Raw genomic sequence first — 22,576 nt, 5'->3', positions numbered from 1 at the left:
TTTAGCCTCTGCATACTTATCTGTTTTGATATTTCTGATTTTGGTTGTGTAGACATGCTTAGAAGAGTCATATGAGCTCCGTAGCTGAGAATAGTTCAAGTCTGTTTTGTGGTATAATGTAATATTCATTTTTTTAAGGAGTACTTTTTTTTTTAAAGAAACTATTTTTTTTTTTAAGATTTTATCTATTTACTCATGAGAGACACACAGAGAGAGAGAGGCAGAGACACAGGCAGAGGGAGAAGCAGGCTCCATGCAGGGAGCCCAACGTGGGACTCGATCCCAGGACTCCAGAATCACACGCCCTGGGCTGAAGGCGGCACTAAACCGCTGAGCCACCTGGGCTTTTAAGGAGTACTTTTATTTATTGTCATTTTTATCTATTGTCAATTTATTGTCATTTTCTGAGAGCTGTATAAGAATTTCAGATTTCACAACTGTCTATTTATACTCCTTCTAGGTAATATTGCCCTTATTAATATTAGTTTTTACCCTTATTTTTATAGGTGGAAGGAAGGGCAGTTGTGACATTCTGAAAATTTTGATAATTTACATCTATTGACTCTACTCTTTGCATTAACTATAATACAGTTTGGTCTTAAATGTAATTAACATGTGGATGCTAGACCACTTAAATGTCATTAAAATCCCTGTATGTAGATAAAAACATACCATAAATTTGAAGTAATCAGAATATGGTATTTATTAGGTTCTCTTTTTTTCTGCTATACCCCTCAAGTTCTGTTGATCAGAAAAGGAAAGCTGTGGAAATGCCTGGGTTGGTTGAACTTCTTCTGACTCTTGATTTCTGCTCAGGTCATGTTCTCAGGGTCCTGAGATTCAGCTCCATGTCATCAGACTCTGGGCTCAGCAGGGAATCTGCTTGAGATTCTGTCTCCCCCTCCCTGTTCCCCACTGTGCTCTCTCTCTCTCTCTCTTTCTCAAATAATAAACCTTTATTTTTTTTTAAAGGTTTTATTTATTTATTCATGAGAGACACACACAGAGAGAGGCAGAGACACAGGCAGAGGGAGAAGCAGGCTCCACACAGGGAGCCTGATGTGGGACTTGATCCCGGGTCTCCAGGATCACGCCCTGGGCCAAAGGCGGGCGCCAAACTGCTGAGCCACCCAGGGATCCCATAAACCTTTTTTTTAAAAAAAGGAGAAAACTGTGGAAGAATGCTAGAACCTTTTTCATTGTGTAGAAACTCTTATTGATGACAGTTCTGATTTAGTCTTACAGTTTGCCCGTTTGTTTTAGGTGCCCACCAGCTGACCTCTCCTCCTTCTCAGTCAGAGTCTCTACTTGCCATGTTTGATCCACTGTCTTCACATGAAGGTAAACTAGTCAAGTCAGCTTTTTGACTCTTCCTCTGGGCAGAAGAACAGAACCAAAACCCTTTGTTTATGCCATTGTTGGATCAGTTGTATCTCAGTTGCTAACTTTTTTTTTCCTGTGTTCTAGGGGCTTCTGCTGTGGTAAGGCCAAAGGTTCACTATGCCAGGCCATCACATCCACCACCAGATCCCCCAATTCTGGAAGGAGCTGTGGGAGGAAATGAGGCCAGGTTGCCAAACTTTGGTTCCCATGTTTTAACTCCAGCTGAAATGGAGGCATTCAAGCAAAGGCATTCTTACCCTGAGAGATTAGTTCGCAGCAGGAGCTCTGATATAGTATCATCTGCCCGGCGACCTATGAGTGATCCCAGCTGGAACCGTCGCCCAGGGAACGAAGAGCGAGAACTTCCTCCAGCTGCAGCCATTGGTGCTACTTCTTTGGTGGCTGCACCTCATTCATCATCTTCATCCCCGAGTAAGGACTCCTCAAGAGGAGAGGTATGGGACACAGGCCATCTAGAAGAATTTTGCTAATTGTGGTCAGCTTTAGTGTTCTATCTGCCTGGTTCTCTTAATATCTGAAGTTAACACAGTATATATAAATCTAAGAGTAAGGATGGACAGTAGTCATGATTAAAGATGATCTGTCAGTGTAGTTTGTCCACAAGTTGGGAAACTTGTACGGTTTTGGTTTTGTAGTAATATATTTTGCATTTTTATGACACTTTGAACTTTTCTCCAAGCAGTTTTGTATCTAATTTCATTTAAACTTCACAGTTCCCTTCTGAGATAAGAAATTAAGTGATTTGTCTAATGTCACTTGATAAGCTAGTAAAGGAACTATGGGCTGTTTGACATGTGATCTCAACTCATTATAATTGGTGATCGAAACATGCACTTTGAAGTTGCCTGGATCTGGGTTTGAGTCCCAACTATGCCACATGTAGGCTATATAACTTTGGGGAGGATAGGGTGATAACCCTTTTTAGCCCTTTATTTCTCATCTATAAAAAGGACTTAATAGTAGTGTTTATCTCCTAAGGCTACTGTGAAGTTTAAATGAAATAAATATCCTTATGCTCAGTATTTGGCACACACCCCATTCTTAATTTTATTATTACTACTACTGTTGTCATCTCTGCTAACCCCCTAGACTTCATGTGCATTGCATTTACTCCTTCCATAAGTATTTATTGAGTGCCTACTCTATGCTAGGCTCTGTATTAAGGTTTTGATTTACTAACAGTAGTAAGATAGCACTTGCTCTCAAGCCGATCAAGTCTGGTGCTTAAAAGGTACACTTCCATGTTTCAGAATTTGCCTATACAGCAATAAGAATAGTTTTGCTTTTAAGACAAACAAGAGTGGTTTTTGTATTTCACAGACAAACTGAAATCCTTTTCATAGTAATTTATCCTGCTGTCCAACTCCAAATAAAGCATCAAACTTTTTCTACAGACTGAAGAACGCAAAGATAGCGATGATGAAAAATCAGACAGGAACAGACCTTGGTGGAGAAAACGTTTTGTTTCTGCCATGCCCAAAGGTAATTTTATAAAATCGTAGAATTATATTAGCAACAAGAAGCAAAGCCCCCAAATCTCTTTCAGAGAGCCAGTACGTCAGCTCCTCTGTGAGGCTTGCCGGGCCTGAGTTTCTAGCTGTTTTGAGGGTGTAGAAAATGGATTCACTCAGGTGAATGCTAAAGGCAGACCTTTAGAAATGAAAGTTCTTGTTCTTTGCAGGGAGTAGTAGTGGTTTCATAAATGGAAGTCAGGCAGGTCATGTTTAAAAATCATGTACAATTCAGGTTAAACATAGGACTTTTGATATATGTATTGCTGATAATTACTGCAGGAAAAAGGGATGCTATTGGTAATTAAACATTGAGAATTCATCCTTTACATTCCTGGAGTAAACTTAATAAACTTTTTGTGTTTATGTTTGTTGAGAATATCTGTATTTGAATATTAATAATTTATTTTGGAAGGCAGTTGTATAAAATTGCTCTTTTTTTTTTTTTTGGTGAATAGGCTGGCATTGTAGCAGTAGATATTGAGATTTGAGTTGGCAAAAGCGGCTCTTCCTGCAAGGAGAGATCATCCAGGATTAAGGCTAGGGAGTTCTTCCGAAGTCCTCTTCTCAGCACCGTGGCGCTCAGGAGCTGAGGAGCACTGCTTTCAGCCGCACTCAAGCCCCCTTGATGAGGAGAGATTGAGGCTCAGAGCTTTGAATGTTGTTTTCGAGCAGAGGTTAAGAGGCAGTGGTTTGGATTTCTTCCTGTAACAGATGACCCCAAAGCAGATTCTGAAAGCTTCTTTAAGAATCTTCAATGCTGTTTTAAGAATGATTATCAGTTGACACTCGGGATTTTTTAGCTTTTAAACTTTTCACCTTCCTTTCACTTAGAAATGTTGGCACACCAGTTAATACTCCAAAATGACTGCTGTCTTCCAAGTAGTGCAGTATGTTATGTGTCACACTACTGACTTTATTTAATTTCCAGCTCCTATACCATTTAGAAAGAAAGAAAAACAAGAAAAAGACAAAGATGATGTGGGGCCTGACAGATTCTCAACACTCACAGGTTTGTAGACCGTGGACTTCCTGGCTCCTTCATTCCCAGAGCACATATTTCATAGCACTGTTTCTTGGGCGCCATAAGCGCTGCCTTTTTAGCAGAGTGTGTCTGTGTGTGTGCGGTGGGGAGTGTGTTCTTCATGGCTCTGTGGCTTCCAGTTGGTGGCCGCAGTGAACTTCAGTGTGCTCTTCTGCAGACCTCCACCATCATCCTCATCCTCATTATCATAACTTCTGTTTATGATGAGGCCCCTGGTGCTGAGCCTCCAGGCATACCCTACAGTGCAACATCCCAGTGGGACGATGCCACACAGGGCCTTTTAGGAAAAGGTGATGATGGTTTTAGTGTGATGCATGCCCCATCTTTGGATCATTGATCAAATAGCTTTCTCTAATGTTGATCATAGAATTCTAAATTTATTCCCATCTATAGTTCTTGATTATTCAGGATCACAATGAAATTCTGTTCTACCTAATCATTTCCTTTTTTTGTGATAAAGTGTTCAAACAATATCATAAATTTATAAGCTTTACCGGTTTTTTGCAGCTTGAATCATTTTAACATTGCTATCTGACCCAAGGAAAATACAACTAGGGATTGGGTTCTTACCTTACACAGTATTTGTGTTTTTGCAGCTTCTGTTTGACACATTATGAGTGAGCACCCTAAAAGGAATGAGTTCGAGCAGTAGTGTTAATTGACCCAGCCTTGAGTTTGATAGCTTTGTGTTGTTTCTGATGGCTGTAGAGCATCTAAATAGAAATTAATTTCTCACCTCTTTTTTTCTTATCTTGATTTTCAAGTATGTTATCCTACTAAGTTAAAATGAAGATTTTTATTAAAAGATGATACAGGTTTCCAAAGGACATCCTCCTTAAGAGCTCAGTGTAGTACAGGTAGAATCCCATTTTAATGCATGTTATTCTGGTCTCTGGTTCCATGTATCTGGATGTATTTCCACGGTCTCTAGCATACATCCCTGCTTTATCTGGTGCAGTGACTCTCCTGGAATGAAGGGCTTTGAAAAGCAGAAGCTGTGTGTCCAGGCCAGGGTTCCCTGTGGAGAGCGGTCAAGCCTATCTTACTCAACCCGCAGATCCTTGTTGAACATCTGACCCATGCCAGGCACTGTGCTAAGTGTTGTGGGTATTCAGCCAAATCACATGGCCCCTATTCTTCAGGAGTCTACAGTCTGAGAAGAGTTAGAAACATATTTATGTTTTCTTTCCATGTTCCTAATGTTAGACCACCCCCAGTGTTTATGGAGTGAAATACTCTTAATGAAATCTTATGTCTTGAAAATGTTGAATTAATAACTGGAGAAGTTATAGATTGTTTTGCTTGTGTCTTTAGGCAAACATTTTTCTTGGTTCTTGGTGCCTAATCTAGAAGCTAAGTATAAGTTTTTTTCATAAAGTATTTCATTTTCTTTGTGTTTGATTCATGCAATTTAGCTTGCCAGCTAGCGTAGAAATTTCTGCCCAGTCCTAATTAATGGCCTGTTGAAGATTAATCATTAAATCAACTTTTAAAGGTTATGAAAGTAAATTTCTTAATGGTCTGTCCATAATGAGTCACCCAAACTGTCTTTTTTTTTCATATTCTTTCCCAGTCTTTCCATATTTGTACATGCCTTTTTAATGATTAGATCAGAGTATTGTGTAGTTTTGTATTTTTCTTTTATTAAATGTTATTTTGTAAACTCTCTCCAGTTTCTCCCAGACATAGTTGGTTTTAATAATTTGTATTGACTTACAGATAATCTGTCATATGATTTTACAGTTTTGTGGATGTTCTCTTGCTTTTGGATACTTAAATTGTATCCAGTTTTTTACTGTGAAAATATTGCTCACAGCTTCTTATATGTAGCATATTTGATTTGTTTCCATTACTTTCCTGGGATGAAATTCTTAAGAATGGCATAGAAATAAATGTTATAAGCAACATTATGGCTTTCCCTATGGTTTGCCAAATTTTATTGTCCATTTTTCAGAACGCTCAAGCCAGCACTCAAAACCAATAGCAAAAAAGTATTTCCCCTCCAAAGAAAGATTTTGTAATGATAAGAGTTTTATCAGTTTACATTTTGAAGAAGATCAGATTTTATTAGGACTCTTTTTGTGCATTCAAATACCATTATAGCAGAAAGATTAGTTTGGTAATCCTGTTTCTCTACAGTTTACTGCAATTTTACAGGGACATGGATACTAAATTTTTTTTCCCATGGAAACAGAAGAGCCCATGAGCCATGAGCTCCCTATACCTGATTTCCTCTTCCATAAAATGGAGGTAATAAAAGTACCTCCCTATAGGGTTGTTGTAATGATTAATTGAGATCATTCATATAAAGTGCTTAGCACAGTTCCTGGCACGTGGTAAGTGCTCAATAAATAATAGCTGTTATTATTATTAGCTTCTCTTAACACACACACATATATATAAAACTTAGTGATTTTTTTTAATGTGTTTTTAGACTTTCTGAAAAATGGGATTCTACTAGAACGTGGATATTTATGGTTACCTACTTGGTTTAGATCTATCTCAGGAGTTTGCATTTCACTATAGAACTTTATTTTGTTCCATAGATATGTAGCAGTTCTTTGTCTTGATGACTGTTAATTGATGACTCTGCCATCTTAGATGCCAGGAACACATTTTGACGTGCTGATTTTGCTGACAGGATAATGGTCCTGACAGTAAACAATGCTGCATCTGTGATGGTGATAAGCTTTTTCTCCGTGTACCCTGGGTACAATTCTAGCACTTTCCAACAGTGGCTAGATTCTCTAGAAGTGCCTCAGACACTATTGCGGGCACAAAAGTACATTCTTCTGGCAGCTGCACTGTCGTGGTGAGATTCATTCAGTAAGACAGTGTTGATAGCTGAAGTTTTCAAATGTGTAGAGAGAGTCATACAGGAAGGATGGAGGAAGGCAGTTTTTTATTTTTTAAAAGGGCATAATTCTAAATTTGATACTTTCCCCCTGCTTCAGCATGGAGATGTCTGAATATAAAATCTGTATATGAAGATGCATTGTTGGAAGTTCTGTTAGTATGTTTGCTAATAACAGCAGTAACTTGAGTGGAAGCACTTTAGAAACCCATCATTCATGTAGTCTGCACTGAACTTCTCAACACTGTCATGCAGAATTTTGACAATGATGAGAAAGTGGAGCTAATCCACCCAATTTGTGCTTCAGTAAGGCTCTCAGACTTAGAAATGGGATAAGCAGGCAGCTGCATGTGCCTCTTAACATTGAGATATGTGCTCTTTTTAAGTCTTACCTCCTAATCCGCCTTTTGGAATATGCTACTGGTGTCGTACTAACATCAGAATTGCTACCAACCAAGGGGAGCTAATTCTCTCACTTTCCTTTTCCCTACAGATGATCCCAGCCCTAGACTCAGTGCACAAGCTCAGGTCGCTGAGGATATTCTGGACAAATACAGGAATGCCATTAAGCGAACCAGCCCCAGTGAAGGAGCAATGGCAAACTATGAAAGTGCAGGTGACAATCATGATAAAGATTTGAATACAGTTGACTCTGAACACTGTGAGGGATGTGGGGGGTAAGGGGGTTAGAGGCACCAACCTCCTGCATAGCTAAAAATTAATATGTGACTTTCGACTCCCCCAAAACTTAACGACTGATAGCCTACCGTTGACTAGAAACCTTAACAACATAAACAGTTAAGACATAATTTGTATGTTTTATGTATTACATACTGTGTTCTACAATAAAGTAAGCTAGAGAAAAGACAATATTGTTAAGAAAATCATAAGAGAAAATGCATTCACAGTACTGTATATATTTATTGAAAACAATCCACATAGGAGTGCCTGGTCAGCCCAGTCAGGAGAACATGTGATTCTTGATCATGGGGTTGTGAATTTGAGCTCCATGTGGAGTGTAGAAATTACTTAAAAATAAAATCTTTTAAAAAAGAAAGAAAAAGAAAAAATCCACATATAAGTGGACCCTTACATTTCAGACCTGTGTTGTTCACAGGTCAAGTGTACTAACTTTGGTCCCAGTGAAAAAGGTGATTTTTTTTTTTTTTTTTTTTGAAAAAGGTGATCTGAGTAAAAAGTTTTTTAATAGTTACTTTGAATAGCTGTTAGAGAAATATGGTACAATCCCCAAGGTAAGTAACAGGAAAGAAAAGTACATAGAGACATAAATTGTAAAATGCATGTGTTTATGCTTGTATGTGCCCAGAGTGTCCCTAGAAGAGTCTCTGACAAACTGGTAATGGACATCAGCTCAAGGAGAACTTAGTAGGGAGCCTAAGAGCGAGTAGGAGTAGAGGAGAGTTTCCCCACATTTACTATTTTAAAAAGTTTAAAATGACAGAAGAGTTGAAAGGATAGTACAGTTAAGGTCCATTTTCCTTCTACCTGGAATTCATTGTTGTTAACATTTTGCTACATTTTCTCTGCATATTTTTTCTTTTTTTTCTGAAGCATTTGAAGTTCTCTCCTAATAAAGATAGTTGCCCTCATAAGCACAGTATCTTTATTATACTAATGAATTTTTATTCCTTTTGATTTTATACATGAGTATATTCTCTAAATTGGTTAATTAAAAACATAAAAACAACTGCAGGAGCCCCAGATCTGTTGTGGCTGCTTTTGTGAGTTGGTCCCAGCTCATCGTTGGGCAGTGGGCAAAGCTCTAGGAAAGAGATGAGTCCTGAGTGCGCATTTCACCTTCGCCACCAGGTAGCTGAGCACCGTATAGCAAGCTGTTTTCTCATTGGGTAGGATTCCATGCCTGTAAAATGAAGGTGTTATGTGAGATGATTTTTGAGGCCCCTCTTAGTTCTGTGGTTCAGGGATTCTGATTAAAGCATTATCTGTTAAGCCACAGACTTTCATTTCTTGGATTATGATTAGCATACAAAATATAAGTCCTCTTCTCACCAACTGCTCTCTCAATCTTGTTTAAGTGAACTTTTTTTCTTTATTTTTTGAAGAACTCTGACGGTAAAGCACAGTGCTAATTTATGGTTGAGTAGCTCTGAACACCTTCTAGTGCTAGACTCCTCCAAGTTAATCTGCTTCTGTCCTCTCTTGGGGGGTGGGTTTGTGCAGAGGTCATGGGTGACGGTGAAAGTGCACATGACTCTCCCCGTGAGGAAACACTACAGAACATCTCGGCTGATGATCTCCCGGATTCTGCGAGCCAGGCGGCCCACCCTCAGGATTCTGCTTTCTCATACAGGTATTTCTTTGATAAGATTTCGAATTTGTGGGTTTGGGCTTCTCATCACCACTGCGTTCACTTCATGTCAAATGATTTTTTTGGGCCACTGAGTAAATGTATAAAGTAGAAAGATAAGAACAAAACTCTATTTCCTGAGAAGACTGCTTCACTCTGGATGCCATATATCAAAGGCTTTAATTCAGGGGTGAAAAAACAACCACCTCCTGTGCTCACAGGGGGCATGTAAGGTATTTAAAGGACACAGGTGGCCTTTGCCCACACCAAGCTCCCTAGCCATGTGAGAACTGCCAGGGAAAACTGAATGGGTGGCAGAGTAAGCTGCCGTTTCAAGCAGTAGAGCAATAGAAAGATCTTATCAAGTGTTGAGCTTGTCCTGTGGTGGGATCAACCTTTCCCAAGAGATGTGGTGGAAGGCATTCTTGGTTTGGGTGGTGGGATGGTTCTGGTGACCTCTGTGGCCCCTGCTGACCCTGCTATAAATACCCTTTCCTCATTCTCCTCATAGTGCCCATTGTGGGACTCAGTACATGTTACAGGGTCCAAAAGAGTTTGTTGTTGGACTGATTCTGGTGACTTTGCAGATTGATCCCTGCCCAGAGCATTTCTGTGGCCTTGTTTCTTGGGTAATTAGAAAGCCTGTTCCTTTGAGGTGTCAGTAAATTAAAAATTATCTCTTATTGGGATCCCCGGGTGGCTCAGTAGTTGAACATCTGCCTTTGGCTTAGGGCAAATGATCCTGGGGTCCTAGGATCGAGTCCTGCATCAGGCTCCCTGTGGAGCCTCTGACTATGTCTCTGTGTCTCTCATGAATAAAAAATAAAATCTTAAAAAAAAATACTTTTATTTATGACCGCTTGAAACATTTGGGTCCTGAGGTAGCATCTTGATTTATATAGTGAGTGTTCATAAACAGACTGCATCTGCATAGAGAGATTAATGTACTTTTGACTCCTTCTTCAGAGATGCAAAAAAGAAACTGAGGCTTGCTCTTTGCTCTGCGGATTCTGTTGCTTTCCCAGTGCTAACCCATTCAACAAGGAATGGTTTACCGGACCATACAGACCCGGAGGGTAAGTTTTTCCTGGTTTAGGATGAGCCATGTGAAACTGCCTGTATTCAACCTTATGTAAGCTTTATAGCAGTTCCACTTGGTTCCATTAATGTATTTGTATGAGCCTCAGGTAAGGGCACTTCAATTCCTGATACTTCATTAAAATGTTCTCTAATTGAGAGTGACAATGCGGCTTAGTTCTGCTGATCCGTGGTAGAACAGAACTAACATCCCAGAGGCTGAGGGATGGCATACAGTGGAAATCCCTGACAATAACAAATCCTCCTCCCTCCCCTCTCTCCCTCTGGTTTAGACAATGAAATTGTGTGCTTCTTAAAAGTTCAAATAGCTGAAGCAATTAATTTACAAGATAAGAATTTAATGGCTCAACTTCAAGAAACAATGCGCTGTGTGTGCCGCTTTGATAACAGAACTTGTAGGAAACTGCTGGCCTCTATTGCGGAGGACTACAGGTAATTGCCTCAGCTTGCTTCACTTTTCATCTGGCTACAAGAATCTTCTCTGTCTTTATTTCACAAGTGAATCTAGGTTTACTATATGCTGGCCCATGCTGGGCCATGTTACCTGGATGTAGATTTCTGAGGAACACATTTTTGTGTTTATCTGGAAATGTAGTTGTAAATGAGCAACTCTCACTAACGGAGAAGTGTTGTTTCCTTCAGCTTTGCACAGAAGCAGTGTTAGCAGAGGTGAGGCCAGGATAACTAGAATATCCTTCTCCTTTTCTTGCGAGTGACTGGAAAAATTACTTCCCTGGAGTACGGAAGCAGGAGTAGGCCTAAAAATTGCTTCCCTCTCTTTGCTGCCAGCCCTATGCTAACAGTTCAGAAGAAGAACGAATTGAGATTCTTGGGAGATAAAGAGGCCCCCAAGGCTTAGGGAATGGGCATTCTGATGATTGTTACAATTAGACTATAAGCGAATAACCAATGATATATTTAATGATCTACTGGTATATTAACCTGTATTTTGTTGTTATTTTAGTCTTCTGTAGCAATCAATTTCCTGTAAAGTATGAGGTCCTACCAGCATGGAGACTGTAGGCCGATATAAAATAGATCAACAATGCCAAGGGTCTTAGTAACATTTTGTGAGTTTAGGTAGCTGAGTGTTCAGCCCAGTAGGTGTTACTCTGTACTAATGTGCAGAATGGTTCTGTTTCTTGAGCTGGCAGCATGTGTAATCAGTCCTCAAGACAGTTGTCTCAGCCTGACATGGCTAATTCATAAAACCCAAGTCTGTGAGGTCATATTTTTTTAAAAGAAAAATTAGGACTCTTAGTTGCCAGTAAAGTGTGCACTGTATGTATGTGATATCCTTACAAAGCTATTTCTTTCTAGGAAAAGGGCCCCCTATATTGCTTATCTCACTCGCTGTCGGCAAGGACTGCAGACCACACAGGCTCACCTGGAAAGGCTACTGCAGAGGGTCTTACGGGACAAAGAGGTGGCCAATCGATACTTCACCACTGTCTGTGTGAGATTGCTGCTTGAGAGCAAAGAAAAGAAAATTAGAGAATTCATTCATGGTAACTATAGACCCTTAGGTTAAACATCTCTTCAACTAAGTATTAGTGGGGAGATTTGGAAATTTTTGTTTTGCTGGTATGATGACTTTATGTCTAAGTAGTCCCTTAAGTGCCCAGGTGTTTTATGGAGTCTTAATAATTAAACTTTGATGTTAAACCAGTGAATTGCATTTTTATCGTGGATCAAATACCTACAGTTTATACAAAATTGGGAAAATTGGTTAAAGTTTTGGATCCACAAATTTTTTCTCATATTTAAAAATAAAGTATATCATTAAAAAATTTTACTTTCATTTTTTATATTTATTTTTAAAATTCCATTGTAATTGAATGTACAGTGTTATATTAGTTTTGGTGTATAGTATAGTGATTCAGCAAGTCTGTACATTAGTCAAAGCATGTCATTTTTATTTTTATTTTTTATTTTTTATTTTTTATTTTTTTTAAAGCATGTCTTTTTTATAACAAACCTCTTGCTCTTAAACTTTTGCATATTTCTTACCTTTCTCCTGATTTTAACGATTTGGCCACATATTCCCTTGAAATAAACCATACCCGGATACTTTTGGTTTTAAGAGTGTAATATCTACATAACTAGTTAATAAAATGATTTCTATGATTTCCTTTTTAAAATTGTTCAGCTAGTGTATTTAAAAAATTATTATTTTGCATTGGAGACTTTCAGCAACTCACAGCAGCTGATGATAAAACTGCTCAGGTAGAAGATTTTCTGCAGTTCCTTTATGGTGCGATGGCCCAAGATGTCATATGGCAGAATGCAAGTGAGGAGCAGCTTCAGGATGCTCAGCTGGCCATTGAACGGAGTGTGATGAATCGGATTTTCAAGCTTGCTTTCTACCCTAACCAGGATGGGGACATACTTCGTGACCAGTGAGCACTCCCATGTTTACTGCGTCTGTGTTGACCACGTAGGACTCCATCAGCCAGTCCCATGGTTTACACAGGCTGTGTGTGAGACTTAGTATGTGCCAGTAACAGCAGCATGTGTTAGGTTTTTTGCAGGATCAGAAAGCAGGCTAGCACCCTGTTTTCAGGGAAGTGGGGAATTAGGCCAGAGGGTGTGTCCGTTGGTATGGCCTTTTTGGAAGGCACTGCTGCTCTTCTGTGTCAGCTGTTCTCTTTTCTCCTCTCCTTTCAGATCTTGACTGCAGCACTGCCTCCTTGACCTTTCCTACTAGGTCACATCCCTGGCAGGATTCTCCTGGGCCTGTGTACCTTTCTTTAGCACTTGCCACAGTTGTGGTTTTACATTTGGTAGAGTCATTCCTCAGCCTGCTGCTATTGACATTTTGAACCAGATAATTCTTTGGTGTGGGAGGCTGCTGTTTGCCTTGTGAGATGTGTAGCAGCATCCCTGGTCTGGACCCATGAGATGCCAGTAGTACCCCACCAGCTGTGAGAACCAGAATGTCTCCAGACACTGTCAGATGTCCCTCGAGGGGCAGAATCACCCCCTTCTTGATCACCGTTATATGTGGTCATCTGGTGATGCTTCTCTTCTCCACTGGATCATTGTCTCCATGAGAGCAGGAACATAATGCTTTTATTCACCACTCCCCCAGTATCAGGCACAGTGCTTGACTTCTGTATGTTCATTATCTATTTATTAGGAATGAAAAGCTCTACATTTGAATATCAGAAAATATCTGGAAATGTATGGTGCATGAATTATGTCTCAATAAAGCTGATTTTAAAAAGTAATCCTAAAAAAAATTAATCCTGAAAAAAATACCTAGAGTGGTAACAAGGGTTATATTTTGAGTAACAAGGCTAGGGATAATTTTGTATTTTCATTTTTCCTTTTTTGCATTTTCTTGAGCACTGCTTTACAACCTTGTTTCTGCCCTAAGCATGTTGAGGTGGCTGCTGTGCTCCCCAGCAGTAACACGACTGGCTTACTGTGTCCGTATGATAGGACCTCAGGGTGAGTCATGAGTGGTTTATAGAAGGTTTCTTTTTTCTTTTTCTTTTTCTTTTTCTTTTTTTTAAAGATTTTATTTATTTGTGAGAGATACAGAGAGAGAGAGAGAGAGAGAGACAAGACACAGGCAGAGGGAGGAGCAGGCTCCATGTAGGGAGCCCGATGTGGGACTTGATCCTGGGTCTCTAGGATCACACTCTGGGCTGAAGGCGACACTAAACCGCTAGCCACCCAGGTGCCCCCTATAGAAGGTTTCTTTCATGTAAATGCTAAGATATTACATGTGTGTTCTGTGAATGGGTTAAGATTATTCGAACCTGACTCTCCCACTGGTTCATAATCTCAGAGGTACACCCAGGCTTCTGTACTTACTTCACCAAATGGGACCTGTTTTCTTTTCAGAAAAAAATGGGATAAGGAGTAGAGACATTCAGACTGTATTTACTGCAAAGAAGAACTTTGAAGCAGATTATTCCTACCATCTCCTCTATGGCATTTCTGTAGGCTTTGTAGAGTGGGCAGTTAACACAGTGTTCTGGAAGGAACAGTAGAAGCTAGGAAAGCTGGGCTTAGCTCCTGCTCCTAACCTCTATGTGACCTTAGGCAAATCCTTCTCTGTTTTAAGCCTGATTATTTTCATCTATGAAATGAGAGAGATGTTGAGTATTCTCAGAGTCCCTTATCTATCTAAGCTTCTGTGATCTTTGGTTTCTGGCTTTTGATCCTGCTCTTTTACTAATTAGTGTGTCCAGATGGCTTCTGGACTAGAGCTCCTCTCCTTTCTCTCTTGGAATGTTGTCCTCAGCTAGGATAGAAGGAATTCCCCACTCTCCTTGTCTCCCCTCAGCACACTTAGCATTTCTAAGCAGATCCTAAGTGTGAGACTTTTTTGACAAGATGGAATACTTAGAGCTAAGAGATACTCTCAACATAATTGTAATCTGTATCTTGAAATGTCTAATTGTTTAAAATGTTTTGAAAAAAATCAATTATGACTCTGTGCCTTATTTTCTGAAATATGTATTTACATATGTGTTTTTGGGTGTTTTCAGGGTTCTTCATGAGCATATTCAGAGATTGTCTAAAGTAGTGACTGCAAATCACAGAGCTCTTCAGATACCAGAGGTAATCTAGGATTATGTGGCACAAGTGGTAATAATAGTTGCTCAATATACTGTATGATGTTAGCAATTTTTCAGGGAAACAATATAATAAATTATAAGACACAATTTGCATTAGATGTAATTCTAAGTTCTCAAAGGTCCTAGGATTAAAATTCCGTGGCGTGGAACAGGACCTCATTAGGGAGCTGAGGAGGAGGAGGCTGCACTGAGGGCTCCTAGAGCCCCTCCACGTGCAGGCAGGGCTTTTCGTCCGTAGCCTGCCCCACCTCCCATAGCAGTGCTCTCCATGGATGTGTTTTGTTTGTTTCAGGGAGAGCTCGTGATTGGGAGGTAGGGAGGGGGGTCAGAAGGAGAAAGAGAATCTTAAGCAAGCTACCAATGCAGGGCTCGAAACCACAACCCTGAGATCATGACCTGAATGGAAACCAAGAGTCAGACGCTTGGCTGACTGAGCCACCCAGGCACCCGTCTATGGATGTCTTATATTGATGTTGCTGCAGAAAAGTCCCATTTGGTCACACTCCACAGAGTGTGACAACTACTATTCCAGGGGTGGAAATTAAATCTGAATGTGACATCAAAATTACCTTGTAGTGTCATACAATTTTTTTTGTGTGGGGGATTTCATTATCTCCAGTTTACTTAATTTGCTTGTTTACACACACTATCTCTGTGTGCATAACAGTGGCAAGAGCCATTCCCTAAATACAGTCTGGTACTCAGACTATAACAGAATTACATGAGAAATAGTGTCATACAATTTTTATAAAATAATAGGAAAATTTCAAATATGTAAGTGTTCTGGTGGTTTTATTAAAGTCCCCATTAATGAAACATTGATAATTATCTTTTTATTTTTTGAATCTCTTATTTCTAGTACTACTTCAACAAATGTACATGTTTTTATTTTTATTTTTTTAAAGATTTTATTTATTTATTCATGACAGACACAGAGAGAGAGAGAGAGAGGCAGAGACACAGGCAGAGGGAGAAGTAGGCTCCATGCAGGGAGCCCAATGTGGGACTCGATCCCGGGTCTCCAGGATCACGCCCCAGGCTGAAGGCAGCACCAAACTGCTGGGCCACTGGGGCTGCCCTGTACATGTTTTTAAATTTTTTTCTTTCAGAAGTAGCTTGTTTCTGCTTTTAGAATCACCTACTACATATAGAGAAGTTCCATTCTAGCTACTTAAGAAAGATAATTTTTTAAAATTTTATGAATTCTAGGTTGAGTGTAATCATACGCCCTTTTCCCCGTTAATTGATATCTGGGTTGCTTTGTTCAAAAATATGAAGCAAATTATTTAAAAGTTCAAAAGTTAAGCTTTAATCTTAGTGGAAGGGGAAAGAACAGCAGTCTGGTTTGAAGAAAGGAAAAGGCACCAAGCTTGCTCTTCTGCTTCCTGACATGGAGATTGCTGTTGTGGCTTCCCGTACGTAGTTGCTCTTAGATTCAACATCTGTTTGTCTGTCTGTGGTCTCACTTAGGTTTATCTTCGGGAGGCACCCTGGCCATCTGCACAGTCAGAAATCAGGACAATAAGTGCTTACAAGACACCCCGGGACAAAGTGCAGTGCATCCTGCGAATGTGCTCCACCATCATGAACCTCCTGAGTCTGGCCAATGAGGACTCCGTCCCTGGAGCAGATGACTTTGTCCCTGTTTTGGTATTTGTGTTGATAAAGGTGGGCCCCTCGCTTATTAATGAAATGACTTTATTTGGCATTTTTGAGCAGGGGGGTGTAGGGCTTCACATGCTGCAGAGACCATGGCTCTTCCCGGTCTCAAGCTTTGTGTTACCCAGAAAGAAAGTGTCTAATGTGAAGTTTCGTTCTGTCTGGAAGTTAGGTTTCAAAAGAAAGAATAGGAGGACCAGATTGCTAGATGAACATTTTCCGCTGTTATGTGCCTGAGGTTCTAGGTTGGGACTTGGTTGTAATTATTAAGTGAATGAACAAAGGAGGACAAGTTGTTTTTATTGTGCTCTTCTCCCACATTGGATTCTTTGTAGTCCTTGTCACATGAACTATCAAATCTCCCAAACACCTCTCCCTTCTTTTAGCCTCTTATTTTGTAATTGTGCCGTATTATTTAAAAATGTACTGATCTCTTTCTCTCTCTCTTTTTTTTTTTAAGATTTATTTATTTGAGAGAGAGAGAACGCAGGGCGAGGGAAGGGGCAGAGGGAAAGAGTCTCAAGAAGACTCCCCAATGAACACAGAGCCTGACAGCAGGGCTTGGTCGTACAACTGTGAGGTCACGACCGGAGCTGGCATCAAGAGTTGGATGCTTAACCGATTGAACCACCCTGGCAGCCCGTATTTGTGCTATTTCTGCAATCTTAGCTCAGTCTGCAACCTGTAGGATCAGTGTGCAGTCAGCCTTTGTAACCCCTGCTGTTGGCCATCACTCTTCTCTCTTCACATATGGTGTGTCTACTTCCTGTGCAGAGTCCGTTTGAGCTTGTTCTGAGGCACAGACCGTAGCTCTTCCCAACCACTTAAAACACTTTTGTTCTTTCTCTCCAATGAAGAAAGTGAAAAAGCACAAGATGTTCGATGTTACCTCTGACAACAGAGGGCATATTATCTTTTTCTTTCTTAGCTGATTCTACCTGGACTTATAATTCAGTTGGCAAACAGCATTTATTTCCTCATGTAACATTTTGTAATCCTGGGATGTTGAGTGAGTGTGCTGGGATTGGTTCAGCCTCCTTAGGGACCAGCAAGTTTCAGTGACTTACAAGGATAGAAAGCTCCAGGTAGTTCAGCTGGCATTAGAACCCAAGTTACCTTTCCAGTATACTGTTGTTTCTTTTTTTTTTTTTTTTTTTTAAATTTTTATTTATTTATGATAGTCACACAGAGAGAGAGAGAGAGAGGCAGAGACACAGGCAGAGGAAGAAGCAGGCTCCATGCACCGGGAGCCCAATGTGGGATTCGATCCCGGGTCTCCAGGATCGCGCCCTGGGCCAAAGGCAGGTGCCAAACCGCTGCGCCACCCAGGGATCCCTACTGTTGTTTCTCATAGTGGTTACGGTTTATAAATTACTTCCAAAGAAGAATTTGGGGATGTTTTTCAAAAATGAGTGATTAACTCTTTCACAGATAAACATTTGAAGATGTTAACTTAGATGATATTTGCAGAGCTATACATGTGAGTATATGACTCTCTTATTTTTCACTTCTCTAGGCAAATCCACCCTGCTTGCTGTCCACTGTCCAGTATATCAGTAGCTTCTATGCCAGCTGTCTGTCTGGAGAGGAGTCCTATTGGTGGATGCAGTTCACAGCAGCAGTGGAATTTATTAAAACTATCGACGACCGAAAGTGACCAAGACGAAGGCCCACCAAGGCAGACTGTTAGGCGGGCAAACAGATCTCTTAGAAAATGTACCAGCTGCTTTGAAGGCTGAAGATTGTTTTTGTATAATATTGTACAGCATTCAGACATTTTAAAACAGATCTTTACTAAACAGATTAATGAGTTAACAAGCAGGTTCTCTTTTCTTTGGGCTCTTTTTCTTTCTGTTGCATATTTGATTATTTTCTTGTCCCAAGTAGAGAATAGTACTGCAAAAAGGGACCACATTTTTCAGGTATTTTGAAATATTAAAAAACAGAACAAAATCTAGAAAATTCCTAGATCTCCACTCATGGATACCCATTTTCCCTTTTATTTAAAAAAAGAAAAAGAACAATACACCTCGTTATAGATGCTGTCTAATCTTATATGCATCTAATGGAAGGAAAATACCAGTTGCACTGAGACTTGTAATGGTGGTGATATTAGTGGCATTATCTATAAATACACCCACCTAGGTTGAAAAGCTAAGAAGGAAATGTAAATATAATATATATTTATATTTGATGTAATATGGACATCTTCAGATTCTAATAAACAAGGAATACTGCTGATAGTAGGTTGTGATGTACCCTCTTGTGAAATGGTTTCCTGGACAAAGTTTAAGCTGAGCTTAAAAGCAACAAATATATAGAAATATTTATTAAAGTGGAAAACAGTTTCTAGAACTTTCTAGGTGTGGAGTTTGATGCACAAGGCTGACTTTGCTGAGAAGTATAACAATCACTTAGACATTCCTCACCATGGACATCCTTGAGCCTGCAGAAGGAAGGAGGTAGACTCTTTAATTGCCATGCATTGTGTACAAAGGAACAGGAGACACCTAATACATTACTGTGGTACTTCTTATCTGAAATACTAAATACAGTGTAGAAACCCCAAACAGAACTCCTTTCAGACTTTTAATTGTAATATATTTTTGATGGTTTTTCACATTGAATGACAGACCAGGAATTCAGTGAATGTCATTTTTTTAAAAACTAATTTGTATTGTCTGCTCTAGTGATACAAGTTTTACTAGTGATAAACTATTTTAATCAACCATATTATTCTTATGGAAAAAATCTATTTTGACAGGTTTCTGTGCCTTTATTTCCCTCTTCTGAACAAAAGTATATGTTTTAGTATTTTGGTTTGATTGTGTAGTGATAATCAGGAATGGGTTTTGGTGTCTGAGAAATTGGCTTAGGAGGCACACCAGAGCTTCAAGCACAAGTCTTGTACATAAGTCATGACTTTCACTTTGTATGTTTCCTAAACATGGTTAGCTTCTTTTATAAAAAACTCAGTCCCATACTCTGAGCCCCTTGTTGCTGGCAGCATTTCTAGGCATTTTTAAGGGAACTGTGACAAGCTTGAGCAGATGAATTCAGAGGCTGTCTTCTTCTCTCCAAGACCTCTGTGTTTAATTGTGCCTAAAGAAGCTGGATTTTCTGTATGTCTCCCCCTCTTATCATTCATTTATTTTAAAATACCAAAATAACAAAGTTGCATAGGAGTATGGGATGTGGTTTCTGCCTTTTAGGGAGAGAGAAAAATTAAACTAGTACTACAAAATGTCCTTTTGAATGTTAGGTCAAGAAATCTGTGTAGAGTCATGTGCTTCATGGGCTGTAACTGTCAAACTTGCCTAGGTATTATAAGTCACATCCTATCATAAATACTTTACAAGACAAACAGTCTGACACGATTTCTGAGACCTGGTGGGGAAGGGTCCATTTACTTCAGCATTTGATTCAATAAATGTTAAGTCAATAGAAGACTTGGAATAGTCATTATTATGAGATTTCGTAGAGATTTTTTTTCTCCAAATGGTTGCTAAACCTATGCTGTGTTATTATTATGGAAATAAATGTGAAGCTGTGGACATGGCACAGGGCTCTTTTCTGTGGAGGAGAAGGTGGTGAGTTGGGGTGTAGGGCTGCACTGGGGGCAGGAGGAGCTGTGCAGTGCCTGAGCCAGTGGTGAGTGTAGAAGCCCACATGTCTAGTGTCAGATGATACCTCTCAGGCAGGGACTTGGGGCTCATCTTGGGTGCTAGTGGAGGAGCATAGCCCAGCTGTTTAAGGTGCAGCTAAATTTCCCTCTGGAAACTCTGTTAGGAGCATTAACAAGCCAGCATTAACTGTTGGTGGTTTGATTTCATGGCCTGATTTATGATAGTGTTAATTTCTGGGTGTAGGAATCAGTAGCTGTCTGCATGGCAGTGGTAGGCTGTGAGACAGGGAATAATTCGATTTTGTGTGAAGGGTTAGTGCAAAAGTATAAAATCACCCATAGGAAACATTCAGTAGCCACTGGTTATTACATGGAATTTGCAATGATAATGGATGTTAAGTGGAGAGAGAGTGGCTCAGTTCCCTGAATTCTTGTGCAGTTCACTTCTCTAATGAAAAAGGAGTTTGTTTAAAAAAGAAAAAAAGAAAAAGGAGTTTGTATCTTGTGTTAGTATTCTGCTTCTGGAGAAGTTAAGTAATAGAAATACAGATTGAAGATTGTCTTTCCTTGTAAAATTATTTTTTTTTAAAAAAACCAACATTTTGTTTTCTTTCTCCCCTTTAGTTCACATTTCAGCCATAGTAATTGCTTTCTTCTGATTTTTCTTTTAAAAACCTGCTGATGAAACCCTTTTTTATACAGATATTAAATCCCTGTAGTAAGAGAATTAGGCTTTGTGAGGGATTGAAAATAGATGTGATGCATGCTTTTTCTTTTCCTGTTTTGTCCTGGAAGCCTTTATTTAATGCAGACTTTCAATATACACCTTGCTGTTGCTGAGGTGCATGAGCAAGAGAAGAGAAACCTGGCCCAGCAAGGCTGTACTTTGGCCCTGAGACCCCGTAGCTGACTGTGCATGCCATGGGGATTCCAATTTGGGCCAAGTAAAGGTCAACTACATATTTTAAGTGGGTGAGCTGTTAAAGATTCCTTTCTCTGATGTGATTGGGTGTGGAAAGGGGAAGTAGGACCACAATTGCTCAAAATTATTAGTGGATTACATAGAAGTGATAGAAATCTAGTGGGGTTAGCTTCCTCCATGTATTAGACTTTCTCTTCCTGCCTTTCAATTCCTGCTTTATTTCTTTAAGGAAAGAGTCTACATTTGCCCTCTTTTTAGTTCTTTTAAGTCTAGTGGATTTATTCTCTATGTAATTGCCATAATTTGGGGTAGGGGTTTATCAGAAACAATCTTCTTGAAGCTCAAAGAATTTTTCATAAGTAGATTAACAGTGATGAGATATTTGAGATATTTTAAATGCCAAAATGCTTGAGAACTTTGCCAGATTAATACTTAATATATTTTAGAGTGTAGGTTACCCAAGAAGTAGGATGTTCTCAAGAGTAATAAAGCTATTCCTGGTCATCCTACTTAAGCTCAAGAGAAAGGAAATCCTCTCCACTTAGTTAATGGCAGACAGTGTGGGCAGGGGCCACAGGCCTTAAGAATTCACCCCTGCTGAGTTGATACTCTGTCTTGTTTACCGTATTCTTGTGCTTCACCTGTATTAAAAAGCTTTGTACTGCCTCTCCTCTTGAAACTGATAAAAACCTTATAAATAAGCCTCAGTTAATGAGCTTGCACAATCTTGTATATGTACAGGGAACTTATCCTGTCCTCTAATGTGATTACTAATGTGTGGTATCCTGTAAACCTGATTAAAAAGGGAGAGCAGTTGAATTCACTGGATTTTATGTTTCCATCATCTATTTTGTATGCAGAAGCATTTCTGAGTTTCTTTGACTTCAAATATTACTAATTTCTCCATGAATTTACACTTATCTTCTTCATCTGAATCTCTAAGGATAATCTGTTAAGTATGGTCCAGGAAGGAATGGGAATGAACAAGCAGTTACTAACGAGATTGTGAACATCTGCTGTTTTAACACAGTTCACATCTGACCGTTGTATTTGGTAACTATTCGTCTGCCTGTGTTCTGAAAGCAGAAGTCCTAATAACAGTATTCACTGAAGCCTTTATTAATCTTTTCAGCTAAGGGAAGGTGCTGTTGGAGCCCTTGTCACAAGCTCACTCCACAGGCTTCCCTTGCTGGTAGAAAGGTGCTTTCTTTATATTGATTGCACTTCGTTTAGAAGGAAACATTAAAAAATTTGATTAGAGCTCAGTTTTCATTCAGTCTGTTCAATACTAAAATTAATGCTATCATTTGCCTAAAACTGAAAATAGAATTCAACTTTTCTTGTCAATTTGGCACTACCTATGTGCTTGGACTCTTGTTATATTTGTACCCACTGAATCCCTCTTTCCAAATAAATGGCTCTGTAGCTCTTCCTGAATGATCCTGAGCTGTGACACTGTTTAGCTAGGCCTCCCTGTAATGCTGCCTATAAAGTGTGTCACAATCCTGAGAAGCAAAATCATTTCTCAGAAGTGCCT

General features: G+C 39.5%; 1 protein-coding gene across 8 annotated transcripts in view; it reads left to right on the top strand.

Moving 5' to 3' along the window:
• The window catches only part of GAPVD1 (GTPase activating protein and VPS9 domains 1), a 79,842-nt gene extending 59,791 nt beyond the window's left edge, over positions 1-20,051 (top strand). For 4 of the 8 annotated variants that reach the window (XM_026009303.2, XM_026009301.2, XM_026009299.2 and 1 more), the window contains 13 exons: positions 1,264-1,341; positions 1,468-1,838; positions 2,799-2,886; positions 3,847-3,927; positions 7,308-7,430; positions 9,017-9,146; positions 10,110-10,219; positions 10,514-10,673; positions 11,562-11,749; positions 12,427-12,640; positions 14,744-14,816; positions 16,304-16,501; positions 18,009-20,051. In XM_026009303.2, the coding sequence (XP_025865088.1) occupies positions 1,264-1,341; positions 1,468-1,838; positions 2,799-2,886; positions 3,847-3,927; positions 7,308-7,430; positions 9,017-9,146; positions 10,110-10,219; positions 10,514-10,673; positions 11,562-11,749; positions 12,427-12,640; positions 14,744-14,816; positions 16,304-16,501; positions 18,009-18,149 (1,955 nt within the window). In that variant the 3' untranslated portion in view covers positions 18,150-20,051. The remainder of the gene's footprint in view (positions 1-1,263; positions 1,342-1,467; positions 1,839-2,798; positions 2,887-3,846; positions 3,928-7,307; positions 7,431-9,016; positions 9,147-10,109; positions 10,220-10,513; positions 10,674-11,561; positions 11,750-12,426; positions 12,641-14,743; positions 14,817-16,303; positions 16,502-18,008) is intronic. The other 4 variants (XM_026009305.2, XM_026009304.2, XM_026009302.2 and 1 more) reach the window with 1 other exon arrangement.
• The last annotated feature ends 2,525 nt before the right edge of the window (positions 20,052-22,576 follow it).

This window comes from Vulpes vulpes, chromosome 2 (genome assembly GCF_048418805.1).
Source record: "Vulpes vulpes isolate BD-2025 chromosome 2, VulVul3, whole genome shotgun sequence".
NCBI lineage: Eukaryota > Metazoa > Chordata > Mammalia > Carnivora > Canidae > Vulpes > Vulpes vulpes.
This window is presented reverse-complemented; position numbering and strand designations above follow the sequence as displayed.